Genomic DNA, 22,130 nt, shown 5'->3' with positions numbered 1-22,130 from the left:
TTTCCTGTTTAACACTATAAAGCTACTTTGAAAATGAGAGCTCACTCTCCATTTCAGTTAACTTCTACATAAATGCAAGACATACAGTAAACAGAAAGTCCCACTCTAAAGTCACATCATTAGTTAAGCCAGAACTTATTGTAAATAGTCCAAATGATCTGCAGATAGCTTACTTATAGTTGTGTGCACATTAAACTATGATAGGAGAAAGTATTTTAACAAAAATGACACGCATCACTTTTAAGGATAAGAAAGGAAAAATCTTTGGGTTGATGTGTTCTTATAGTACAAAAATGGTATAACAATAAGGTTTTATTTGTTCACATTAGTTAACTTTATTAGGTACCATGAACTAACAATGAAAAATATTTCTGAAGCATTTAATAATCTTATTTTAATGTTAATTAAAACATATATATATATATATATATATATATATATATATATATATATATATATATATATATATATATATATATATATATATATATATATATATATATATATATATATATATATATATATATATATATATATATTTGATCAATAATCATTAGATAATTTATTACTAGATTTAAATCAAAGTTGTGTGTCTGCTAATTTTACTTAATTTTGTTTATTAACTTACATTAACAAGAATGAATACATATTGCATAATCCATTAACTAATGGGTCCTTATTGTACAGTGTATTATAAACCATGTTTTCTGATAAAGGGCATTCAGAGAATGAATTGAAGGCCCAGAGATGGTAAGTCAGGTGAGCTCTGGGTCCACATCACTGTCAAGTTCTTGATTCTGCTTGGTTGCACATAGAGTTTCCATTAGGAGCTGAGTACGCTTCAGATTAAGGTCGATAACCGAGTTTGTGCAGAGTCAGCACAGTAAACTGCACTGAAACCTCAGCAGATTTAAGAATTTATAAGAATAATTCAGCCAAAACTGCATCATTATTTACTCACCCTCATGTCGTTCCGAACCCCCATGTTATTATGTCTTCAGTGGCACACAGACAAAATAAAATCAAACTGTCTTTCAACTCAAACACAGCATCAAATGTTATTATTTCTCAAATGTCAGTAACCAGAAATAATGAAGTCAAACCTGTAAACTATATGTACCATATTAAATTTGAAACCTACAGTGGATGTGAATGTAAAGTTATAATATTAAAAAATAGAGCACAAATCATAGGTACTTGACAAGCTTGTGTTTACTATAAGCAAGTGTCTTTAAATGGAAAAAAATCTTTATGAAGACACTTTTGAAGATCCTTTTTGTGTGTTCCACTGAGAAAAGAAAATCAGAATGTAGGTTTAAATTGTTATAATAGTGAGTAAATGACGACAACAAAAAAAAAAATATTCAGCAAAAAAATAATTTAAACCCACATTCCCAGGTCTATATGTCCACTGCGCGATTTTAAGGCAACATTTTCCTTATACGACCTTGGAATCATCATGTTCTTTCCCAGTGTCTGCCTCTCCCTCGCTTATGCGATCCCTTTCACCTCCTCTCTTCCTCCTCATTCTCCCTTTCAGCTATCACATCATTAGAGAGCATTCAAAGTCCTGGCATCCAAATCAACAGAAACGCCTCCTAAGTGATCCTCCCTTGGGCGTATAATACTTCACCATTAGAGACACACATACTTCCCTCCTTCAGCGGCTCACGTCAGGCAATCGTGACCCATTTGGATGGTTATTACTTACACGCAGGGGCCCTAGCCCTGTCTGTCTAAACACACTCATCCGCTGGCTAGGCAGCTCTGGATATCTGTTCTGACAAAGTGGAGTCAGCAGCAGCCTTGGATTGTAGCTGTGTGTGTGTGTGTGTGTGTGTGTGTGTGTGTGTGTGTTTGTGATTGGCTCTATGAAGGAGCCCTCAGCATTAATGTGAACTGACGGCTCTTTGGCAAGCGCTTACTGAGTGGTTTGAGGATGCTGTTGCTGGCCTCCTCATTGTTCTCTGCGTCTGACCTGTCCGAAGTGTTCTCAGTCACTTTCTCCTTTCTGTCCTTGTGACTGGTGCGTCGGCGATGACGTCTCCGTCGGCGGTAGCTCTTAGGCACATGCACACCGATGTATATGGTGTGGTGACCTGAGAGAGTAAAATTGAGAAGATAAGTCAGGCTTGTTAAGATCACATTGCATCCCCCAACAAAAGAAACACAAACAGAACAATAACTCTTCGGGGTAAGCACACTTCATAAAAATCATATCAGTATTTTTGTTTTGTTTCCCAGTAAAAATAGCTGTAAAACAAAATTAGATTTCTTGAGTATTATTCTTAGAACAGCAATTTTTACCACTATTCAAAAGTTTAAGTTGGTATGGTTTTTTTCTTTTTTTTAAGGTTTTTGAAGTCTCTTATGCAGTAACAAGTGAGATATTGTGAAATATTGACGTCAAATATAAAATAACTGCTTTCCATTTTAATATATTTCAAAATGTAATTATTCCTGTGATGGTAAAGTTGAAAGTAGTGAGACCAGCGATGTTGTATGTTTGGAGACAGTTGCACTGAGGAAAAGACCGGAGGAAAAGCTAGAGGTAGCAGAGCTGAAGATGTTGAGGTTCTGTTTGGGGGTGACGAGGATGGATAGGATCAGGAATGAGTACATCAGAGGGACAGCACATGTGAGATGTTTTTGGAGACAAAGTTAGAGAGGCCAGGTTGAGATGGTTTGGACATGTTCAGAGGAGGGAGAGTGAATATATTGGTAAAAGGATGCTGAGGTTAATTTTTATGAATAGATAGTTCAAAATCAACAGCATTGATTTGAAATATAATTATTTTGTAACATTATAAATGTCTTTACACTTTGGGTCAATTTAATGTATCTCCCTTTATGAAAAAAAAAAAAATTATGGACCACAATTATTTGAAAGGTAAATTACCTTGGCAATTAAAAAAAAGGTGTAAAACCTTCTGCATAAACCTTTTTGGTTTTGTGATTTATGGTCATAACAAGAACAAAACCTTTATGTGGTCAAAAAAATAAATTAAAATAAATAAATAAATAAATAAATAAATAAATAAATAAATAAAAAATTATATATATATATATATATATATATATATATATTATTCAAATATATTATCTATAAACAAGTCTTTGTATTTTATAAATTTTACATAGTTATTTTTAACAAATATGATATTAAAACGTCAGCAGTTATTTATCAGATGATGATTAAACAACAGAGAGGAAATAATGGGGTTATATTTCAAACACAGTGCAGTTGAGCACTTTAAAGCATCTTAAAGAGACTAATCAGACACCTGGATGAAGAAATGATGCTGTGCATTTCCTTTAGGGATTCGAGGGCTAACACATCAGACGGCATGTGCAATAACAACGCTATCAGCACTCATTCTGAGTGAATTCCCCTCAGTGTATCTAAAAGGCTCTTGATGACGTAGATAAACACTTACAGAATTAATTGACTCAGCCAACTCAAGTAAATACAATAATGGCAGTCCTAACATCGTTGTTGTCATGAGATAAACGGCTCCCTAATGTCAAGATAGCACAAGCCACGTGACCACCCTACAGCGACACGCTTCAACATCTGTAAGATAAATAATGTGTAGCGTGGCAATGAGGTCAGGAGCTGGATGCCGACAGTTTCCTTGTGGCCCATGTGTTACGACATGTGATACAACCTGAGTAAAGACATAAATAAACGGCGTGACTTCCTTAGCGCAATTTATGCAGGAAATTGTGGACTTCACCGGAGGGGTTTGTAGCAGACTGTCAAACTAAATATTTTGGCTGGCCTGGAACAGCTAGCAGGTAGAGCGGAACGTCCAGTGTTTAGATCCATATCATACATACACTTTCCATGTCTCTCCCCTAGTCACATGAAGTCCATCTGTTAAAGCTACATCCCAAACTGTGTTACTATGTAACTTATTGAAACTTAAAGTTGTTCCAAACCTGTACGGCTTTCTTTCTTCTGTTGAACACAAAATAAGATATTTTGAAGAATGGCACTACCGTAAGCTGTTTAGTTACAAACGTTCCTCAACATATCTCTTTTATGTTCAACAGAAGAAAGACATTCCTACAAGATTGGAAGAACTTAAAGGTGAGTAAATTATGACAGAATTTTCATTTTTAGGTGAACTATCTCTTTAATGTTTATTGTGTAATGCATATCTAACTGGACCATTGACGTCAGAGCAGACCTGCAGAACAGACCTGATACAATCTATCCCAGAATTCCATCTTTTTCAGGTCAGTGCTACAGCCGAACTGAGATGTTTAATTAAAGGGATCCCCTGGTGTTGAGACTTGTATGGCTTAATATAACATAAATGATGTCTCTTACTGAATTATGTAGTAGAAAACCCATGAAAGATCTACGTTATTTAAAAAATCGATTTTATATTTGGACCATGGGCGGCGCCATTTTGTTTGTGTTCTAGGTTGATGACGTAGAATGGTTGAACTCCTCAATCAGCTGGCGTTACCCGTAGCTATTTTTTACCGCAACTCGAAAATTGTTTCATAGTTAAACAAAACCAATGAATTGCTTTGTAATTGTACTTAAAACACACTCAAACATACATGTGCACACAAACTCACCTACACAAGTCACAAACAGATCGGCGGGCGGGCACACACACCTGACAGACTGCGTTGTCTCAATCGAGATGTTGGGCTGCTCAGTCTCCACGACAGGGGCTGAATCCGAAATCGACCCCCTATACCCTGAAATAGGGCATTATTTGAAGGGACGGCCATTTGTAGTGTTGTCCGACACCATAGGGACATGTTCAAGTGCAGTCATTCAGTCTCACGTTCACAGCGATAACGAGTGTACAGCCGATTTACACACAACAGCTGTCCGACTTCACGCACTCGATCGTCTTCATTCACTCCTTCAAGTTGTATTAGTGAACAAAAGTAGCGAAAGTAATTTGTGTCTTAAAAGTGAAAGTTTAAAGATTGAGGTTAATTCACTGAGCTTGTGCTCAAACTTAATGCACAAACCAATCCCATGCATCATCACCAAAACATCCTCCCTCTCTTCCTCACGTTAACTTATCCCATCATCCTACCTAGATATTTCCCTCTGCTGGATACATTAGGCATTACAGTTAATCTACTGCATATCAACAGTCTATCTATGATATCAACACAGGGAATAGTGATTGAGGGTTATGTATGCGCGCACGCAGTGCGTGTGTGTGTGTGTTCGCGCCGATCTGTTGGGGTGTGTGTGTGTGTGTGTGTGTGTGTGTGTGTGTGTGTGTGTGTGTGTGTGTGTGTGTGTGTGTGTGTGTGTGTGTGTGTGTGTGTTCGCGCCGATCTGTTGGGGTGTGTGTGAGTCTGTGTGAGCGAGAGAGTTTGTGTGCACATGTATTTGGTTGCGTGAAGTCGGACAGCTGTTGTAAATCGGCTGTACACTCGTTATTGCGGTGAACGTCAGACTGAATGACTGCACTCGAACATGTCCACTATGATGTCGGACAACACTACAAATGGCCGTCCCTTCAAATAATGCCCTATTTCAGGGTATAGGGGGTCGATTTCGGATTCAGCCCCTGTCGTGGAGACTGAGCAGCCCAACATCTCGATTGAGACAACGCAGTCTGTCAGGTGTGTGTGCCCGGCCGCCGATCTGTTTGTGACTTGTGTAAGTGAGTTTGTGTGCACATGTTTGAGTGTGTTTTAAGTACAATTACAAAGCAATTCATTGGTTTTGTTTCACTCTGAAACAATTTTCGAGTTGCGTTGTGGTAAAAATAGCTACGGGTAACGCCAGCTGATTGAGGAGTTCAACCATTCTACGTCATCAACCTAGAACGCAAACAAAATGGCGCCGCCCATGGTCCAAATATAAAATCGATTTTTTAAATAACGTAGATCTTTCATGGGTTTTCTACTACATAATTCAGTAAGAGACATCATTTATGTTATATTAAGCCATACAAGTCTCAACACCAGGGGATCCCTTTAAACAGGTCATGATCTAACATGGCATAAATTGCCAAAGAAGCAATTTTACATTAAAGAGATAGATGCACAGCACACTTTGTTAAGGGGATAGTTCACCAAAAATTAAAATGGCCCCATCATTTAATCAGCCTCAAGCCATGCTAGGTGTATATGGCATTCTTCTTTCTTTCAGACAAATACAATCAGAGTTATACTTCCAAGCTTTATAATGGCAGTGAATGGCAGCCCAAAAGTTTGAAGCACAAAAAAGTGTACATCCATAATAAAAGTAATCCACACGGCTCCAGGGGTTAAAAATAGACTTCTGAAGTGAATCGATGGGTTTGTGTAAGAGCAATATCCATATTTAAAACTTTAGAAAGTAAAATATAGAGCTTCCAGCAGACTGCCTTCCACCTAGGATGGCTTGAGGGCGAGTCAATTATGGGATCATTTTGATTTGTTGGTGAACTATCCCTTTAACAATGTGTGCTGTGTATCTACAATTAAGTTCAAATGTAATTTAGGTCAATATTAGTTAGAAAGGTCTTTCCCAATGTCACAAACATTTAGAAAAATGTTGAGGTCAAAATTAATAAGGATTACGTTCTGGTCTACAAAATGTCAATCTGTCAATACCCTCAGCCAAATTTTGATCAGATTTTCCAGGAAATCAATATTTTAAATGTTACAGTGCTACAGCACATCTCAAATAAAGGCTTATACACCAATTAAAAGCATGACATCAAAAAAAAAAAATTGTACAGTAAAACGAACAAAGTCGTGTTCATGTCATGTAGGATTTATTCAGGTGCATCTGCACTTGTTTATCCACAGCCAATTACAAGGCTTTACATCTTCAGGCCAGCTGTGGTGCCACAGGTCACATAGTGATCATGATTCACCCCATCAGAGAGGCTAATAGACCACCACAGTGATTTGTGAGTCTCATGACATAACCAAGTGTGATGAGGTTAATCGCAGGACAATCCCCACCATTAGGCAACAGACGAAGCCACTGGAAGCAGTGGCAACATGTCCTAAGCTGCGTTCACACTACCAGCGACAAGTTGATCTTAATTATATTTGACTCAATTGTGAAGATATGACAGCTACTGTTTTTATGATCTTATAATGCTTCAAGTCTTACATTAAACCTGTACTTGTTTGTGTACCTGCTTTTGATAGAAGTCAAAACTGTCTCCAGGACTTTGAACTAAAGTGGCCGTTCCAAAGTAACATTTGTGAATGACATTCACAATGTTACTCCGTATTGTAGACAATGCTCTACTGACTTTTCTCCAATTGGTTGTCGCTCCAGAAAATCAATCTTTATTTGCATACATTTTGTCATTTGACTGGACGTGCCTACATCCTGTCGCCAATGGTCACTGTTGCTCATGTCGCCGAAAATAGCTCTCCATTTAAACTAATGGGATCGTGTTGCTTTGTCCCTAGTAGTGTGAACAAATTGATAGATAGAACATGTCCAGATGACTATGAATATATTTTATGCAACAAGAACAGTATATAATTTCTAAACAGAAAAGAAAAATCCAGCATTTGGTTTTCAGTCCAGTGCATCTGGAATTTAAGTGGCGATTTCTTCGAAAACAGTTGACCTTTATTATATTTGACTCAGTTGTGCTGATACGACTGATACTGTTTTTATGATATCTGCTTCTTCTGAAACAGAGACAAATCCTACATTAAACCTGCACTTGTTTGTGCACCTGCATTTGATACAAGTCTTTTCACTGTCTCCAGAACTTCTAAATAAGGTCCCCTAAGGTCCTGACAAATATCAAACAAAGCAAAATGCCAATGATTATCCACTGAACCTTAACACAAAGATCTATTTGCTTTTGTAAGGCATTACCCATTCTTATAAATTATGCAAAGTATATTTAGACTGGATTCACAGTTAATTATTTTCTTAAAGTATAATAAACTTTATATTTTTCAGCAAATTTTGGATACACTGCATTTGGATACAGTCCAAATCGTCTTTCCAAATTTGACACGCATTTGTTAGCATTGAGTGTTAATCTCATGTTTTCATCTTGACCTTATCTAATCTCATTACCAATATGTGTAACTTCATTAGTACATTGACAACAGATCATAAGGTATTTAATGTTAACAATATAAGTTGTCACAATGTCATAATATTAATTACTTTTTATAAATCACTGTGATTTTATTTTATAAATGGTACGATTTAATAACTATTTTACAAAAAGGTCATCAATATACAACAAAAAAAAAACTTAACTAAAGAATTATTAACAGTATTTGATTTTGGCGGGGGGGGGGGGGTGCACTGCATCATGGGTATAAATTATGTAGGGGGGGGTGCCCTGCATCATGGGTATAAATTATGTAGGGGGGGGGGGGTGCCCTGCATCATGGGTATAAATTATGTAGGAAGTGACTTAATTATGTGCTTGTCTGTCTTAAGTTAAGAATCAGTCAAAATGGTTTGCTCCAGGGCACATTCAGAATCTTTTCTGCAAACATTCTGTAAAATGATTGTAAATTGTTGACATGTTGCCTTTTTCTTTGCTTGTTTTAAACAAACAAACAAATGGTGCAGAAAGATCATCGAGAACCGTTTATGAATAGGGATCCCACCTATGCTGGGATGGGCGAGAGCAAATAAGGAAAAGGGAGTAAGAGCAAGGACTAAGAGAAGGGAAGGGAGAGGTAAGAGAGAGGGAGGAACCACACATTGTCGAGCCAGCTTTGTGCCAAGCTTCCTGTTCTTTCGGAGGGACCCTTTTCTATGCGACCATAGAAAGAAGGCTGAATTGGAGTGGCACGCAATTCGTCACTGGATAAAGCGTATTCCCTGATTCTGGCTGGGACATTAAGGCCTTCAACATCTGAGCACCTTATGTTACCGCAGTAACGGAGCTGTTGAGATGGAGGGTACAGAAGTACAGAAGATAGTGACATGCCACTGTGAATGCTAATATAGATGCCAATACAGCTCTATATCTAAAAGAACTGCCACATATGGGCTCTTTGTCTAGCAGACATATGCTCTGTTATAGTTTACTTTGAGGGCAGGCCAACCTTTTTTGTTGTTGTTGTTTTTGAATTTCTAAGACTAATGGGTTTTTTCAACAGTAAAGGGGTCAATAAGATTTTTTAAATAAAATAAATACTTTTACTTGGTAAAAACACATATAACTGATCAAAATTGACAGTAAAGACATTCATAATGTTATAAAAGAAAAAAATCTGTTTCAAATAAATGCTGAAAAAAGTATTATTGTTTCTGCCAAAATATAAAAGGGATAGTTCCGCCAAAAATGAAAATTTGATGTTTATCTGCTTACCCCCAGGGCATCCAAGATGTAGGTGTGTTTGTTTGTTCAGTAGAACACAAATTTGGATTTTTAACTCCAACCGTTGCTCGTATAATGCATGTCAATGGGTGTTTTTCTATCAGAGCCACTATGAGAGTAAAAAACACAGATATACGAATCAATATAAACCCTATGGCTTGTCACGACACAATGATGTCTTAAGACATGAAACGATTTGTTGCTGCGAGAAACAGAACAGTGATTGTGTTGTTGTTTTTTACCTTATATTAGACGAATCTCATCTACCAATGCCATTACTTCCGCCGGAGAAGGTCAAAAACCCGGCGCAATCATATAATACGTATATATAGATTCCTCATTCGTGCCTGCATGGATGGCGTGGATCGGTTGAATGATACATCTATGTAAATATAAATCTATCGTTTCGTGTCTTAAGACATCAATGTGTCGCCAAGCGCCACAGGGTTTAAGATGGATTCGTATGTCTGTGTGCTTTTTACTTTCATAGTGGCTCTCATAGAAAAACACCCCATTGACATGCATTATACAAACAACGGATAAAGCATATAAACATCACATTTTCATATTTGGGTGAATTATCCCTTTAAGCAAGCAACACAATTGTTTTCATCATATTACAATGATTTCTGAAAGATCATGTGACACTGAAAACTGGAGTTAATGTATTTTTAGCCAAAAGTTTGTCTTTTTTGCCACAAGTTAAGATATTTTTGCACAAAATGACATTGAAATGTGAAATCCCCCCCTCCCCCAAGTGATTACTCTGCTTTTTTTTAAATGTGTATTGTTGCATACTACTGTTTTCTTCCCGTTTTAAAGAATACAATACTGTAAATAGTATAAACTGTGTGAAATTCAGTAAGCTAGTATTCATTCTGGACACACTTTGACAGCAGGAAGAGGAGGAACTGTGTTTAATCAGGGCTGAAAGGATAATGTACATTTAAAGCAATGGAAACTGAAAAAGTCTATATAGGCTATATATATTTCTTAATTTATTTTGTACTAGAAGCTTCACGAAGACAAATTATGTAATTCATGCATGATTATCAATCTCATTCTGATTCTAGTTGTCTGACTGCTTTTCTAAGCCCTCTCCCAAACATGCTCCTAAACTGCACTCTGATAAACAACACACACTTACTCATTTAAATCTATCTTTGGACCGGAAGGATACTGGCATGGTAAACACAAATTCACCTGGTATGTGTGCCCTACATCTTAATCACCTGAAAGTAAACGTTCCACTCAAATCTAACCGTCTCAAAACAAAACCAAGTGACTCTTTCATAATAAGAACATTTTCTTGGTTCCAAACTTTGAAAACAACAAATTAAACAATGACAATTCAAATCAATAGGTGACTTTAGACTAAAAATGAGGCACTTACCTTCCACCTCTTCCTGATCACACAAGTGCTTGAGTAAGGAAGCCCCTCTGTCTAGCACGGCCTCATCCTCCACCCTATAGTAGTAAAAGAGGAAGAAAGACTGCTCACATTTCTCTTCTAAAGACAACGTGGAGCCGTAGCTGCGCGGTTCATTCACTTGCAGTGTATTTCTGCTAGTATTAGCCATTCTCCCAGGTTAGCAGGTACCGCTAACAAGGGGGAAGTCTTTGGGTCTGGATCCAGCCCTGGTTAGAAGATGTGTGGTGTAACTTATGGGTTACGGTCCTGTTCTGAGGCTGCTGTCCTTGAGGGGACGCAGGAGCGGTCAGGTAGACATTGGGAGGGTAATCCGTTCTATGGGGGATGGGGCGGGTTGGGCAGCCTAGTAAGATACTAATTGAGTCTGATGTCCAGGAGGTGTGAGCCAGGCTGCCATACACAGATTTCAGATCAGCTACTGAGCAATGCTAATACAAAAAGTTACACGTGGGTAGAATAAACACTGAGCCTGAACTGTTTATGACAATCGGATTTCTCCATCTGTTCTGTTTATTATGCTCAAAAGTGATCCACATTAGGGCTGTGCAATATTGAAGAAAAATAAGAACTAAAAACAGTCTTTACATGAATTAAATATGTACACTGATACATAATAAAGCTACAAAGGTTATTCAACCAAGAGCAATGAGTGATTTTCTCTTGTTATTTTGTTGTCTGTCACTTTAAGAGCTAATGCAAGGATCCTATTGACACGCATTCGGTTTCTTTCCCCGACTGATATTGTTCACTTAAAGCATAACCGTCTGGGTTTACATAAATACTTATCAAGAGCCATGTTGACATAACTGTGTGTGTATTTGACAGTTTGAGTGTGTGACAAGACACAAAACAGAAATGAAGGGATCACACACTTCTTCTTTTTTTCAATGTATGTCAGACAGCGTGAGACTGCAAGAAGCTGTTTTTCACAAGTTATCAAGAACATCAAGAAAGTCACATAAGTAACAGTCATGTGCCCAGTCTATTCTCTGCTATATGTGTCAACCTAAAACATACACTTTTCACAATGTTGTAGCCTATTAAAATCATTCAGATATTGCGTGCCGTTGCAATAATTTTGATATATTGCACAGCCCTAGCATACACACATTAACAAAAGGCTGGTTATATTAATAAAAATGGTTATGGGGCATTATATGCCATTGTGGCATTGAATCAATAATGAAATATAACCTAATTAGTCCTGAGATGGGAAACTTTACAAAGAAACCATGTTTAACGTATTATTTCCAGAAAATAAATCACACCTTAAGTCACACCAAGTCAAAATTGCATTGAAAAAAAATGTGTTGGTATATGTCACATTTTATTACATTTAGAAATAATTTAAAAATTAAACAGTTATATTCTGAAAAATACTGTAATATTTGTTAACTGCTATATATTACATATTCAAGCGAACCAAAAACATACAGCAAAAAAAAAATCTCTAAATTTATCTACTACTGAGTTTAGAATGAGGAGGATGAATATCCATAACTAAATTATCATTATTAAACCTAATTTCCTGTTTTAAAGTCCCGTTCTTCGCGATTCCATCTGTCAAACTTTAGTTAGTGTGTAATGTTGCTGTTAGAGCATAAATAATACCTGTAAAATTATAAAGCTCAAAGTTCAATGCCAAGCGAGATATTTTATTTAACAGAAGTTCCCTTTCAAAGCCTACAGTGAATGGCCGGTTTGGACTACAGCAGAAAGTACAGGGATGTAATGACGTCACTAGAACCGCTTGTTGACTAACCCTCCGCCCACAAGAACACGCAAAACAGGGGGCATGGTCTTGTTGCATTCAGCGCTTGCATCTCCCCGTTATGGTAAGAGGCGGGACCTTTCCGGGCAAAGTGCGCTAAGCTGCTGTCCAATCACAACACGGGAAGCGCTGGCCCAATCAGAACTCGTTACGTATTTCTGAAGGAGGGACTTCATAGAACAAGGAAATCATCAGGCCGTTTTTAGTACAGAGGAAACAGCGCTGTACAGATAAGTCAATTGTGTGAAAAATACTGTGTTTTTTTACACGCGAAACATGAACTCACTGAACATGAAACATGGTAAATGTTATATTGCACACTGTAAACATAATCAAAGCTTCGAAAACACGCAAAGAAGGGGACCTTTAATATATAGATATATTTTTTATACTTTGAGCCAAAACTATTCCCTACCAACAAATATACAGAACAAGAGTTTAAAATTGTCAAAAAAAACTTCATATGTTAAAAATGTAGAATAACACATATCTTTAGTCAGTTCAGAATGGAATGATGTACGGCATGAAGCATTTGTTAGTAAACCTTAATCTGACATGTTCTGGCTAAGACTAAAGTGCTTTTTATATCTTGTTTGGGCACTTGTTTTCTTTCCTTGCTTACTTTCCTAGTGTTTCCACTCCCCACTGGATACAAGGGAAGGATGCAAGGAAAGAAAATGAGGATAGTGGAATCGAAGGAAATCTTATTTGTATATTGGATTGCAGATTAGAGATCTGCCATTGTTGTTGAAGTTTGGTTAAGAAATTCATAATAAATAATAATAAAGCAAGATGCCCTTTTAAAATATGTGAGACATATTTAACCTGCAAAGGTAAAGCATAAATATTTTTTTTTTGTGACAGATGTGACAGGGAGGAAAATATATCAGGTTTATCAACAACAACAAAAAAAGCCTTCCGCATAGGATATACACCTGTGCATCCTCGCTCATAGCTCCTCTGGATGCTTCCTCACCCCTCGTTCCTCGCAGTGCATTTAGGGAATTGTCCTTAAATATGGCTTTGATCGGTTTCCGTGTCATCGACTGGAGGACGGGGGAGCCAGTAAACGAGGAAGATTCAATGTGTGTATTGAGAAGCAAATGTAGTGAATATCACAATAATTTGCATAGTTTTGGCTATTAATTATTTGGCTATTTAGTAAAGCATATGATGTTAGTTTCTCAATGCTTCCGTGTACAATAATCTGAATATTATCATCACCCTCTGCATGTAAAAGATATGCTGTAAACTCTATGTAGTGTGCTTTACAATTGCATCTAGGGGACCACGTGGCCATTTGTAGACATGTAGCCACTAGGGACAAAGATTATTGCTCCTAGCGAGGTGTGACTGCTATTTGACACTTTAGAAAGAAGTCCAAAGATCAGACTGAAACATTTCAGGCCCTGACATTCTCTTTCAGGGATAAAGCTAAGACTAAACGTATGCAGTAAATAGATATGATGTAATTTGTTCTGATCACAATCATCTTTTCAGGTTTCATTATGAAGTTCTTTTGACTTCTAAAATCCCTTAAAACCCTTTTTTTATTCTTTTTTTATGGCAAACACTCTAGATACTGATTTCCTCTATGGGCTCCTTACAACATGAATTGTCACCGAATGTTTACAAAACCATAAAAAGCTAAACGTAAACACAAACAGGAAGGATAGAGCTTATTCCTCTGATAAGAGCACAGAGGTCCCTAGGAGCCCAGTGTCACTGCATATCTCGACTAGATGCAATCAGGCATGCTGAAAAGATGCCAAGTTTAAACACTCAATTCTGCAACCCATGCTCATTGAAAAAAAGTGTGCCTGTGGGGACATTTCCGCAAAATGATATTACATTGCTTCTTGCATGTATCACGGCCATTTTAAAGTGAAATGTCAAATGAGTGGCGCTGAGTTCAGTTTTATCTGAGAAATTTTAATACTTTGTTGGTTGTCGTAGGCATCACAGCACTTTAGAAATTAGATGTCTGGTTAGGTAAGTGGTGCACATTGAGCAGATTCTGTGATACAAACACGAACATGCATACGTTTAGAAATCCTTTACTATGTGGTAAAAGTATTTTGAATTAAAGTCACCATCATAAAACCAAAATGGATAATTTTTATTTTTATGGAATATTCACATTTATTTTAAATGTTTTATCCATGCATATTATTAATTAAATACATGTGACTTAAAGGGATAGTTCACCCAAAAATGTTAATTAGCCCCTGATTTACTCAAGTCATCCTAGGCATATGTGAGACATTCTTCTTTCAGATGAATAAAAGTTAAGTTATATTTAAATAGTCCTGGCTAATCCAAGCTTTATAAATGCGGGGATTGTTAGTCTGTTTTTAAAGTCCATTAAACTAACTGTAATTAAATTACAGAAAAAAATAAGAGTAATCCCTTACTTTACTTTTTCAAGGGAAAAGTAATTAAATTACAGTAACTAATTACTTAGTAATTAATTACACCCAACACTGGTGACAAGCGAGTGTCAGAAGCGCAAAGTGCCGCAGCTCCACCTTGTGCATCGGGAGCGCCATCTACTGAATGTGCACGCTCACTTGGCGCATTGCCAGTGAAAATCGCTTGGGTGTGAACACTCAAGACATGCTGATAAACGTCTCGAAAAACGCTGGCGAAAAACGCTTGCGGTATTACACAGCACGTTTGAGCTTCTGCAAGAACCAATGAGGTTTATTCTCATGTGCAGGGATGGCTCGATACCACAATTTTGGCTTCGGTACGGTACCACAATCTCATACCGAAGTACCGATATTAAATCGATACCACACGTCTCTCAAAATGAGCAAATTGCTTCTGGTTTCAAAAGACGTCGCACTACACTAAAGCAATCTGCATAATCCGATTCAACATTTCATACTCGTCTTGGGATGGATAACGGAAATCATTTAAGCAATTTTATAGCATTTCGCAATAACAGTTACAGGAGTTATGAGCTCATAACAACACACACACACACGCCTGTAACTTAAAGCTCGCACATTAACCACTACGTTTCCTTAAACAGTCAAATACACAGAACTATGTACAAATGTCCGTCTTTAGTGAGTATTCACATAAAAACAGGCGGTTTTGTCTAACGCGAATGTAAATAGTGCAATAGTACGCATGCAAATATTATGAGATCTAAATGTCATTAGCTGAAACGAAAGCTGGAGATTTTGTGATATTTGATCTTACGTTAGGCTGTGTGTGTGCGTTGATCAGTGTTAAAAGAAAATAAATGTCTAGGTGAGATGGTTTGAATGATTCACTGACCTGTCGATCTCTTCAGAAGTCTTAAGAAAGGGTCATGAAACCCCAAAACACTTTTTTTGAGATGTAAACAGATATGTATAGGCTGCACATCATTGAAAACACTAAGGGTACTCATTAATGGTATTCATATGTGAAAATAGTTATTTTTGCATTTTTCAGAGCGATTTCTGTCTTCCGGTTTGAAAAGCTTAGTCGGAGCAACGTCACAAATGCTGACGTCGGCGCGGCCTTTTCGGCCCAAGTATGGGCTGCTGGGCACATGCTGACGTCGACCGCTCCGAGCGATTCGCGATATATATTCATGACATAAAGCTCATTCAGTCCAATCCCTGCGCTGTAGTATGCATGCAAGATAATTTAGTTAATATGCATGAGACAGTCACTTCTGTCAGGCTCGTCTTACATCATTATTGTAGAGATATGGTGGGGAAGTTTTGGAAGCAGCGTGCGGAAAAGTCACGGAGGAAAGCTAGGCGTTGTGCTGATACGAAGTAACGTAAAGGGTGCCGAGCAAGCTGTAACCGGCGCCGTCTGTGGAAGCCTTTGCTACAAAGGCTCGGTAAAGTAACAGTCACCTGAGGAATCGCACGCCGAACCTGCAAGCGTTGACTATCTATGTCAGGAGTGCAAAATAACCAATCTGTAATCTGTAGGCTAATGAACAAAAGCCACGTCCTCTCCGTTTTATTTGTCGTCACAGCCATGCACTAAACCGCATGTGTTCGGTCTCTTAGTGAAACAGTGTGCTGCATATTTGGACAAATATAGATTTAGCTGCCGAGTGATAGACAGCGCGGATCGTCACGGCAAGCCAGCGCGCGTCGCTCTGCTTCAGATGCGCGGTCAAGACTAGCCTCAAACCCCTTCGCTTTTACCCCGATCTAGAATTACACATCTCTGTCGCATCTCATGTTGGGTGGTTCACGTTCTCTTATCACGTCGGCGCGTTGTTCATCTTGCCAAACAGCGTGCATACTTGGACAAATATAGTTTTATCACGTTTGCAAAATATTTCGTCATGCAGAATAACATTTATTTTCATTTCTCACTGAATTATGTTGGTTTGAACTTTGAAGAGCTGAATGATTTGCGATCTCTGCTGCACGCCACTCATAGCTCTCTCATTCGCTGTACTCATCCCTCATTTAATCTCACTGTGGTAAACAATGCCAACGTGAACCAAGAACATGTCTCAGAACCGCTGTAACTGCTGCTGTTGGTATCGCTAATCTTAATGCACCTACTGACACTCCCCTATTTATGCAAACATTCCCTCTTTCCACACAATACCATCCCACCTTTTCACAGTCGACCACTCCCCTTTTAACAAGCTTTTTCAATCGAAGGTGTGAAAAAACACCGCTGCAGCAGGGGGGTTTCATGACCCTTTAAAGTCAGAATAGTGACAGATGCTTATTGGCTAGGTTTGATGGCTCTTCATCAGTTTTATAAGCAAAGTCATTACAGATGTCACTTCTACTCCTCTCTTTATTAATTCGTTTTGGGCATCTTGAGTGAGATTCAACTGCTTTATCCATTTTGTTCGTCTGTGTTGTCACATTTGCCGGTTGTTTCGGGTCAGTTTGGGTAGCGCGCTGCCATCTAGCGGTGAACTTCGGAACAGCAGCATATACCGAAATGTGCAAAATCATGATATCGTACCGTTTTAAATAAAATATATACCGGTAATTTTCCAGTACCAGTATACCGCGCATCCCGTTGGAGCTTCCGCAACAGGTTTGTTTTCGCGCGTCAAGCAGGTTCGGTTGAGCTTCTGTTTATGTCCGCAGATCAATGTTTATATGTGAATAAAAAGCCTAAATTCGGTAACACTTTATTTTGATAGTCCACTTTAGACATTATACTAACTATAAGTAACTTTGCAACTACATGTCAAATAACTGTCATTAGAGTATTTGTAGACTGTCTGATTAATATTTACTAAAACTTTATTTTGTTGGTCCCCCAACACACATTCTACTGACTCTACACATCAAGCTATATTTCAAGGCCTGTATTTAAAAAGGACATTTAACTTTTACTAAAGTTAAAAGCTAACAGTTAATAATACACTAACTACCATTTAAAAAACAATATTATTATTATTATTATTATTATTATTAATATCAAGGCCTGCTTACACTTTTACTTGTTAAACAATAACTATATATGGTATGTAAACTGTGACGCAAACAAGGTGTAAATTATTGTATAGCACTTGGTTATCTGTGACGTGATATAATACTAAACGACTGGTTAATAGGTAAATGAATATGTTTAACAGAAGTGTCTAACACGGAGCATGTGGACATGACTGCTTCTAACAGCTTTACACACAGCATGGCTAAGACTGTTAATAGCAACCATCCACAATACCAGTCAATGTCAAAAATTATAACCCATATTATAAACACTGACTTCTACAAAACAATCATGTTTACAGTAATCTCATTTCTCATACTAAATGTACAAATTTTAAGAGAAAAAAAATATCTTGGAGGCAAAGGTATATGCTATAAATTAACCCAGGGTTTGTTCAAAGTATATAAAAATATCTTGGAAAATACTTTTGTCAACTATTATATAGGCAAAAAAAAAAGAAAGAAAAATGAAAGATCAGCAGTAAAACTGCTTTTTTAACATCACACTCTGACTGTCCCATCAGATTAAAACTGTCCCTCTTCCTCCCCCAATCTTCATTGCCACCTATGGAACAGATATTGACACAGCAGGCACACAGTGCTCCTTCACATGACATGAGTTCACTTCACGTTTTCTTGCAAATACTATAGTTTCAATTGGGTGAACTGTCATGTAAGTATCTGCAGTCTTCAGCAACTGATGACCAATCCGAATTAAGAACATATTAAAAGTCTTTGAAGATAAATACATGGGAAATTTGACAAACTAGCATAATAAACTACACCCACACTTAACAATACATGCAAGACTGGTAAGTGGTAACAGAATTTTCAACCATTTTCAACCACTTAATAAATAAATAAAATCTGCATTGGCAAAGAAGGCAAATTAAAACAATATTTTTTTTTTAATGATTTATTTAGTGTTTTGTAATGCATAACAGTTTGGATTACATATCTGGCCTCAATTGAGAGAATAATTCTCTAATATTTTTAGTTTAGCATATTAAGATGCTGTGTCGCTGACTTTTGAGAACGGGGAAATAACAGACTTAAAAGGTAATATATATTTATATGTATGTATATATATATATATATATATATATATATATATATATATATATATATATATATATATATATATATATATAAAACAAAAAAAATGTTGGATGAATATGCTGAACATGAGAAGTATTGAGCTATGTTTGGATGTATAAATATTATGTGTATTGTATAGGTTATATAAATAGTTAGTAAAACAGTCTTAAGGTTTGGCAGCAGTGGGTGTTGATAAATTAGCCACGTTTTTCATAACAGTTAAGTAAAAATTAAGTTAGTTACTAATAACAAAAAATTAGGGACATATTGCAACAACAACAAAAAATCTAATATCTTCATAATTTGTATAGGAGTTGATATGACAAAAATCATTAAAGCAAAACACGGCACTGCAAACACTATAAATCTCAGTTTGTGATGCTGAACAACAGATTAGATTTATGGAAAGAGGACCTTCAGGATGACTTTGATATGAATGGAGCATAAACTATACAATACACTTGTAATATTTCTACACCCAATTGTATATTTTTCAAACACTGCCAAAAGTAGGGACGTAAAAACGTATAATGGTAAAGTTGTGGGGTAGCCTATGTGTTGTCCCATGTGTTATTGTAGCTTTCAGATGCTGCATTCTTATATGAGTTGGATGAGACTTGAACTGTAACGTTAACATGAATCACAGAAGCGATAAATATATGTTTTCCAGGGCTCTTACCTCTTCCCGGCGCTCATTTTGTGAAGTTGGAGAGCTGATAATTTATTCCAGTGGTTTGGTGCTTCAGTCCAGAAACACTGCAACGCCAACCGTTTCAACTGTCAGTTACTGGGCGCTCTCAGAACACTGACAACGCTGGTTTTAATTACTCCTTGGAATAAAATAAGTACGCTACGTGACTTTTTCTAATAGCAATAAGGGAAAAAGTGACAAAGAAAATAAAATAAAATAATACCTCCCTTCCTGTCTGAATGTGCTCCGCCGCATGTGACAGACGCGCGTCTGCTGAAAGCAGCAGAACAACTGGACGCTTCAAATTGCTCGTGTCATTTATTACTAGCCGCGGCTAGTCACGTCACAGCACGAGTGGGAGGTCAAGAAGTTGCGCGCGTATACTTTTAGTAAGATGATACCAACACATATTTCTCCAAAAATACGGTAAATGACTACACTGAGAAGACGACAGAAAATAGTACAGCCTAGGCGTAAACAAAAGTGTCTAGAACATTGTGCGCTCGCGTGATCAACGGATTCAAAGTGGACCCGAAGTTTGGCGGGGGGGATGAAAGCAGGTACTCCGCGCGCACCTTGTGTTTACTTCACGTTCACGTGAGAAACAGCGACACCTTCTGAAGAAATCTCACACAGACATGTTTACTCAAGTAGTCAGAATGATTAGGCCTAACTTACACGTTAGATAAAAGGGTGGCTAAATGTTTTCTGGTTTACATTAGAATGTAACCTAAGTAGGCTTATTCGGATTAATTTGAATACGCTTTATTAAAAAGAAAATTGAGATGTAATTGTATTTTGCTACATTAGATCTTTATGTCATGTTTTATTCATAAGCATTTCAATGGATGAAATTCAATTGGATGAAAAAGAAACCAAAGAACACACGTTTCTGCTACACCAACATATTTACACAGAAACATGCTCTAGTAACGTTAGGCTACATGATACATTATTAAATGCTCAGCCGGTGAGCTCTCTCTGAAGGTCAGCCATTCTTTTGCTCTCCCCTGTAGGGATAAAAGCCCCATGTGCAAAGGGAGTGGACTTCAGATATGTTAGATGGTAGAGAAAAATAATGGTTGAAAATATTTATTTTATAACATTCATATTTAAATGTATGCAGATTGGTGTCTTTAATTCATTCTCTCTCTCTCTCTCTCTCTCTCTCTCTCTCTCTCTCTCTCTCTCTCTCTCTCTCTCTCCTCTCTCTCTCTCTCTCTCTCTCTCTCTCTCTCTCTCTCTCTCTCTCTCTCTCTTTGTGTGTGTGTGTGTGTGTGTGTGTGTGTGTGTGTGTGTGTGTGTGTGTGTGTGTGTGTGTGTGTGTGCGCGTGTGTGGACATGTTTATTTTATAACATATCATATATTTAAACGTATGCAGTGTCTTTAATTCTCTCTCTCTCTCTCTCTCTCTCTCTCTCTCTCTCTCTCTCTCTCTCTCTCTCTCTCTCTCTCTCTCTCTCTCTCTCTCTCTCTCTCTCTCTCTCTCTCTCTCTTATTCTCTTATTCACGGGGCCATAGCTACAGACCGACATGTGGCACACCTGGACCCAGCAGTAGTAGGGGAATGTCGATTTTGTGGGTTGGAGGAAGACCTAGAACATTTATTTTTAAGGTGTAGTAGATTACAAGATCTGTTTAGTTTACTTGAGACCTTGTTCATTAGATTTAATGAGGATTTTTCTGATAAAGTTTTTATTGGGGGAATGAAATACAATTTTTCAATGAGGAGGTAAATATGTTTACTTAATTATCTTATTGGAGTGGCTAAACTGGCAATTTGGAAAACAAGAAAAAACAAAGGCCTACAACTTGCTACAATAGATCCTGAAATAATGTTTAGACGTTTACTCTCTCTCTCTGTGTGTGTGTGTGTGTGCGTGCGTGCGTGCGTGCGTGCGTGCGCGCGCGCTTATAAATCATACAGAATGAGTTTTAATGTAAAAATGCATAAAGTTGGTTGGTTTGTACAGTATAAAAGCAAAGACTCCCCAGAAAGATGGTGTGCCAGACCTGTATAGCAGAACCTTTGTCTATTTCTATTAATTCATTTAGAAATTTCAATAGTTTTTGTTGGTTATTTGTTTGTTTTTGTTTCAGTGATTCAAAGGATATGATATAGGACAAGGTGTGTGTAATGGATGGATGGATTCAAAGATTGTATTTTCAAAACACAATGAAAATTGTCAGCATTACAATTTATATCATTTAAGTTTTTGAGAAGAATTTATGTTGCCTTGGACGTTTATATTGTAGTCCTTTTTGTAGTGAGAGGGGAAGTTATTTTGATTAAACATTACAAGGGCACATTATTTCACATTAATGATGACTTTAAAACAGACCGTTTCAAAATGCAGTGCTAACCTGATTATCTCCATGCACTCCTTTTGCCTTGTTCTCAAACTA

The 22,130-nt window shown here is 37.3% G+C and overlaps 1 protein-coding gene across 4 annotated transcripts in view; it reads right to left on the bottom strand.

Moving 5' to 3' along the window:
• slc4a4a (solute carrier family 4 member 4a) overlaps positions 1 to 20,176 on the bottom strand; it is a 92,956-nt gene extending 72,780 nt beyond the window's left edge. The window contains exons 1-3 of one of the 4 annotated variants that reach the window (XM_067438262.1): positions 19,712 to 20,176; positions 10,696 to 10,769; positions 1,926 to 2,099 (exon numbers count right to left, since the gene is read on the bottom strand). In XM_067438262.1, the coding sequence (XP_067294363.1) occupies positions 1,926 to 2,099; positions 10,696 to 10,769; positions 19,712 to 19,728 (265 nt within the window). In that variant the 5' untranslated portion in view covers positions 19,729 to 20,176. Of the gene's footprint in view, positions 1 to 1,925; positions 2,100 to 10,695; positions 10,898 to 19,711 lie in introns of those variants that run through there. The other 3 variants (XM_067438264.1, XM_067438266.1, XM_067438261.1) reach the window with 3 other exon arrangements.
• Between the last annotated feature and the right edge of the window lie 1,954 nt (positions 20,177 to 22,130).

Source organism: Pseudorasbora parva, chromosome 3 (assembly GCF_024679245.1).
Source record: "Pseudorasbora parva isolate DD20220531a chromosome 3, ASM2467924v1, whole genome shotgun sequence".
In the NCBI taxonomy this organism is placed as follows: Eukaryota; Metazoa; Chordata; class Actinopteri; order Cypriniformes; family Gobionidae; genus Pseudorasbora; species Pseudorasbora parva.
Note: the sequence above shows the minus strand (reverse complement) of the source record. Positions and strands in the feature narration are given on the sequence as shown.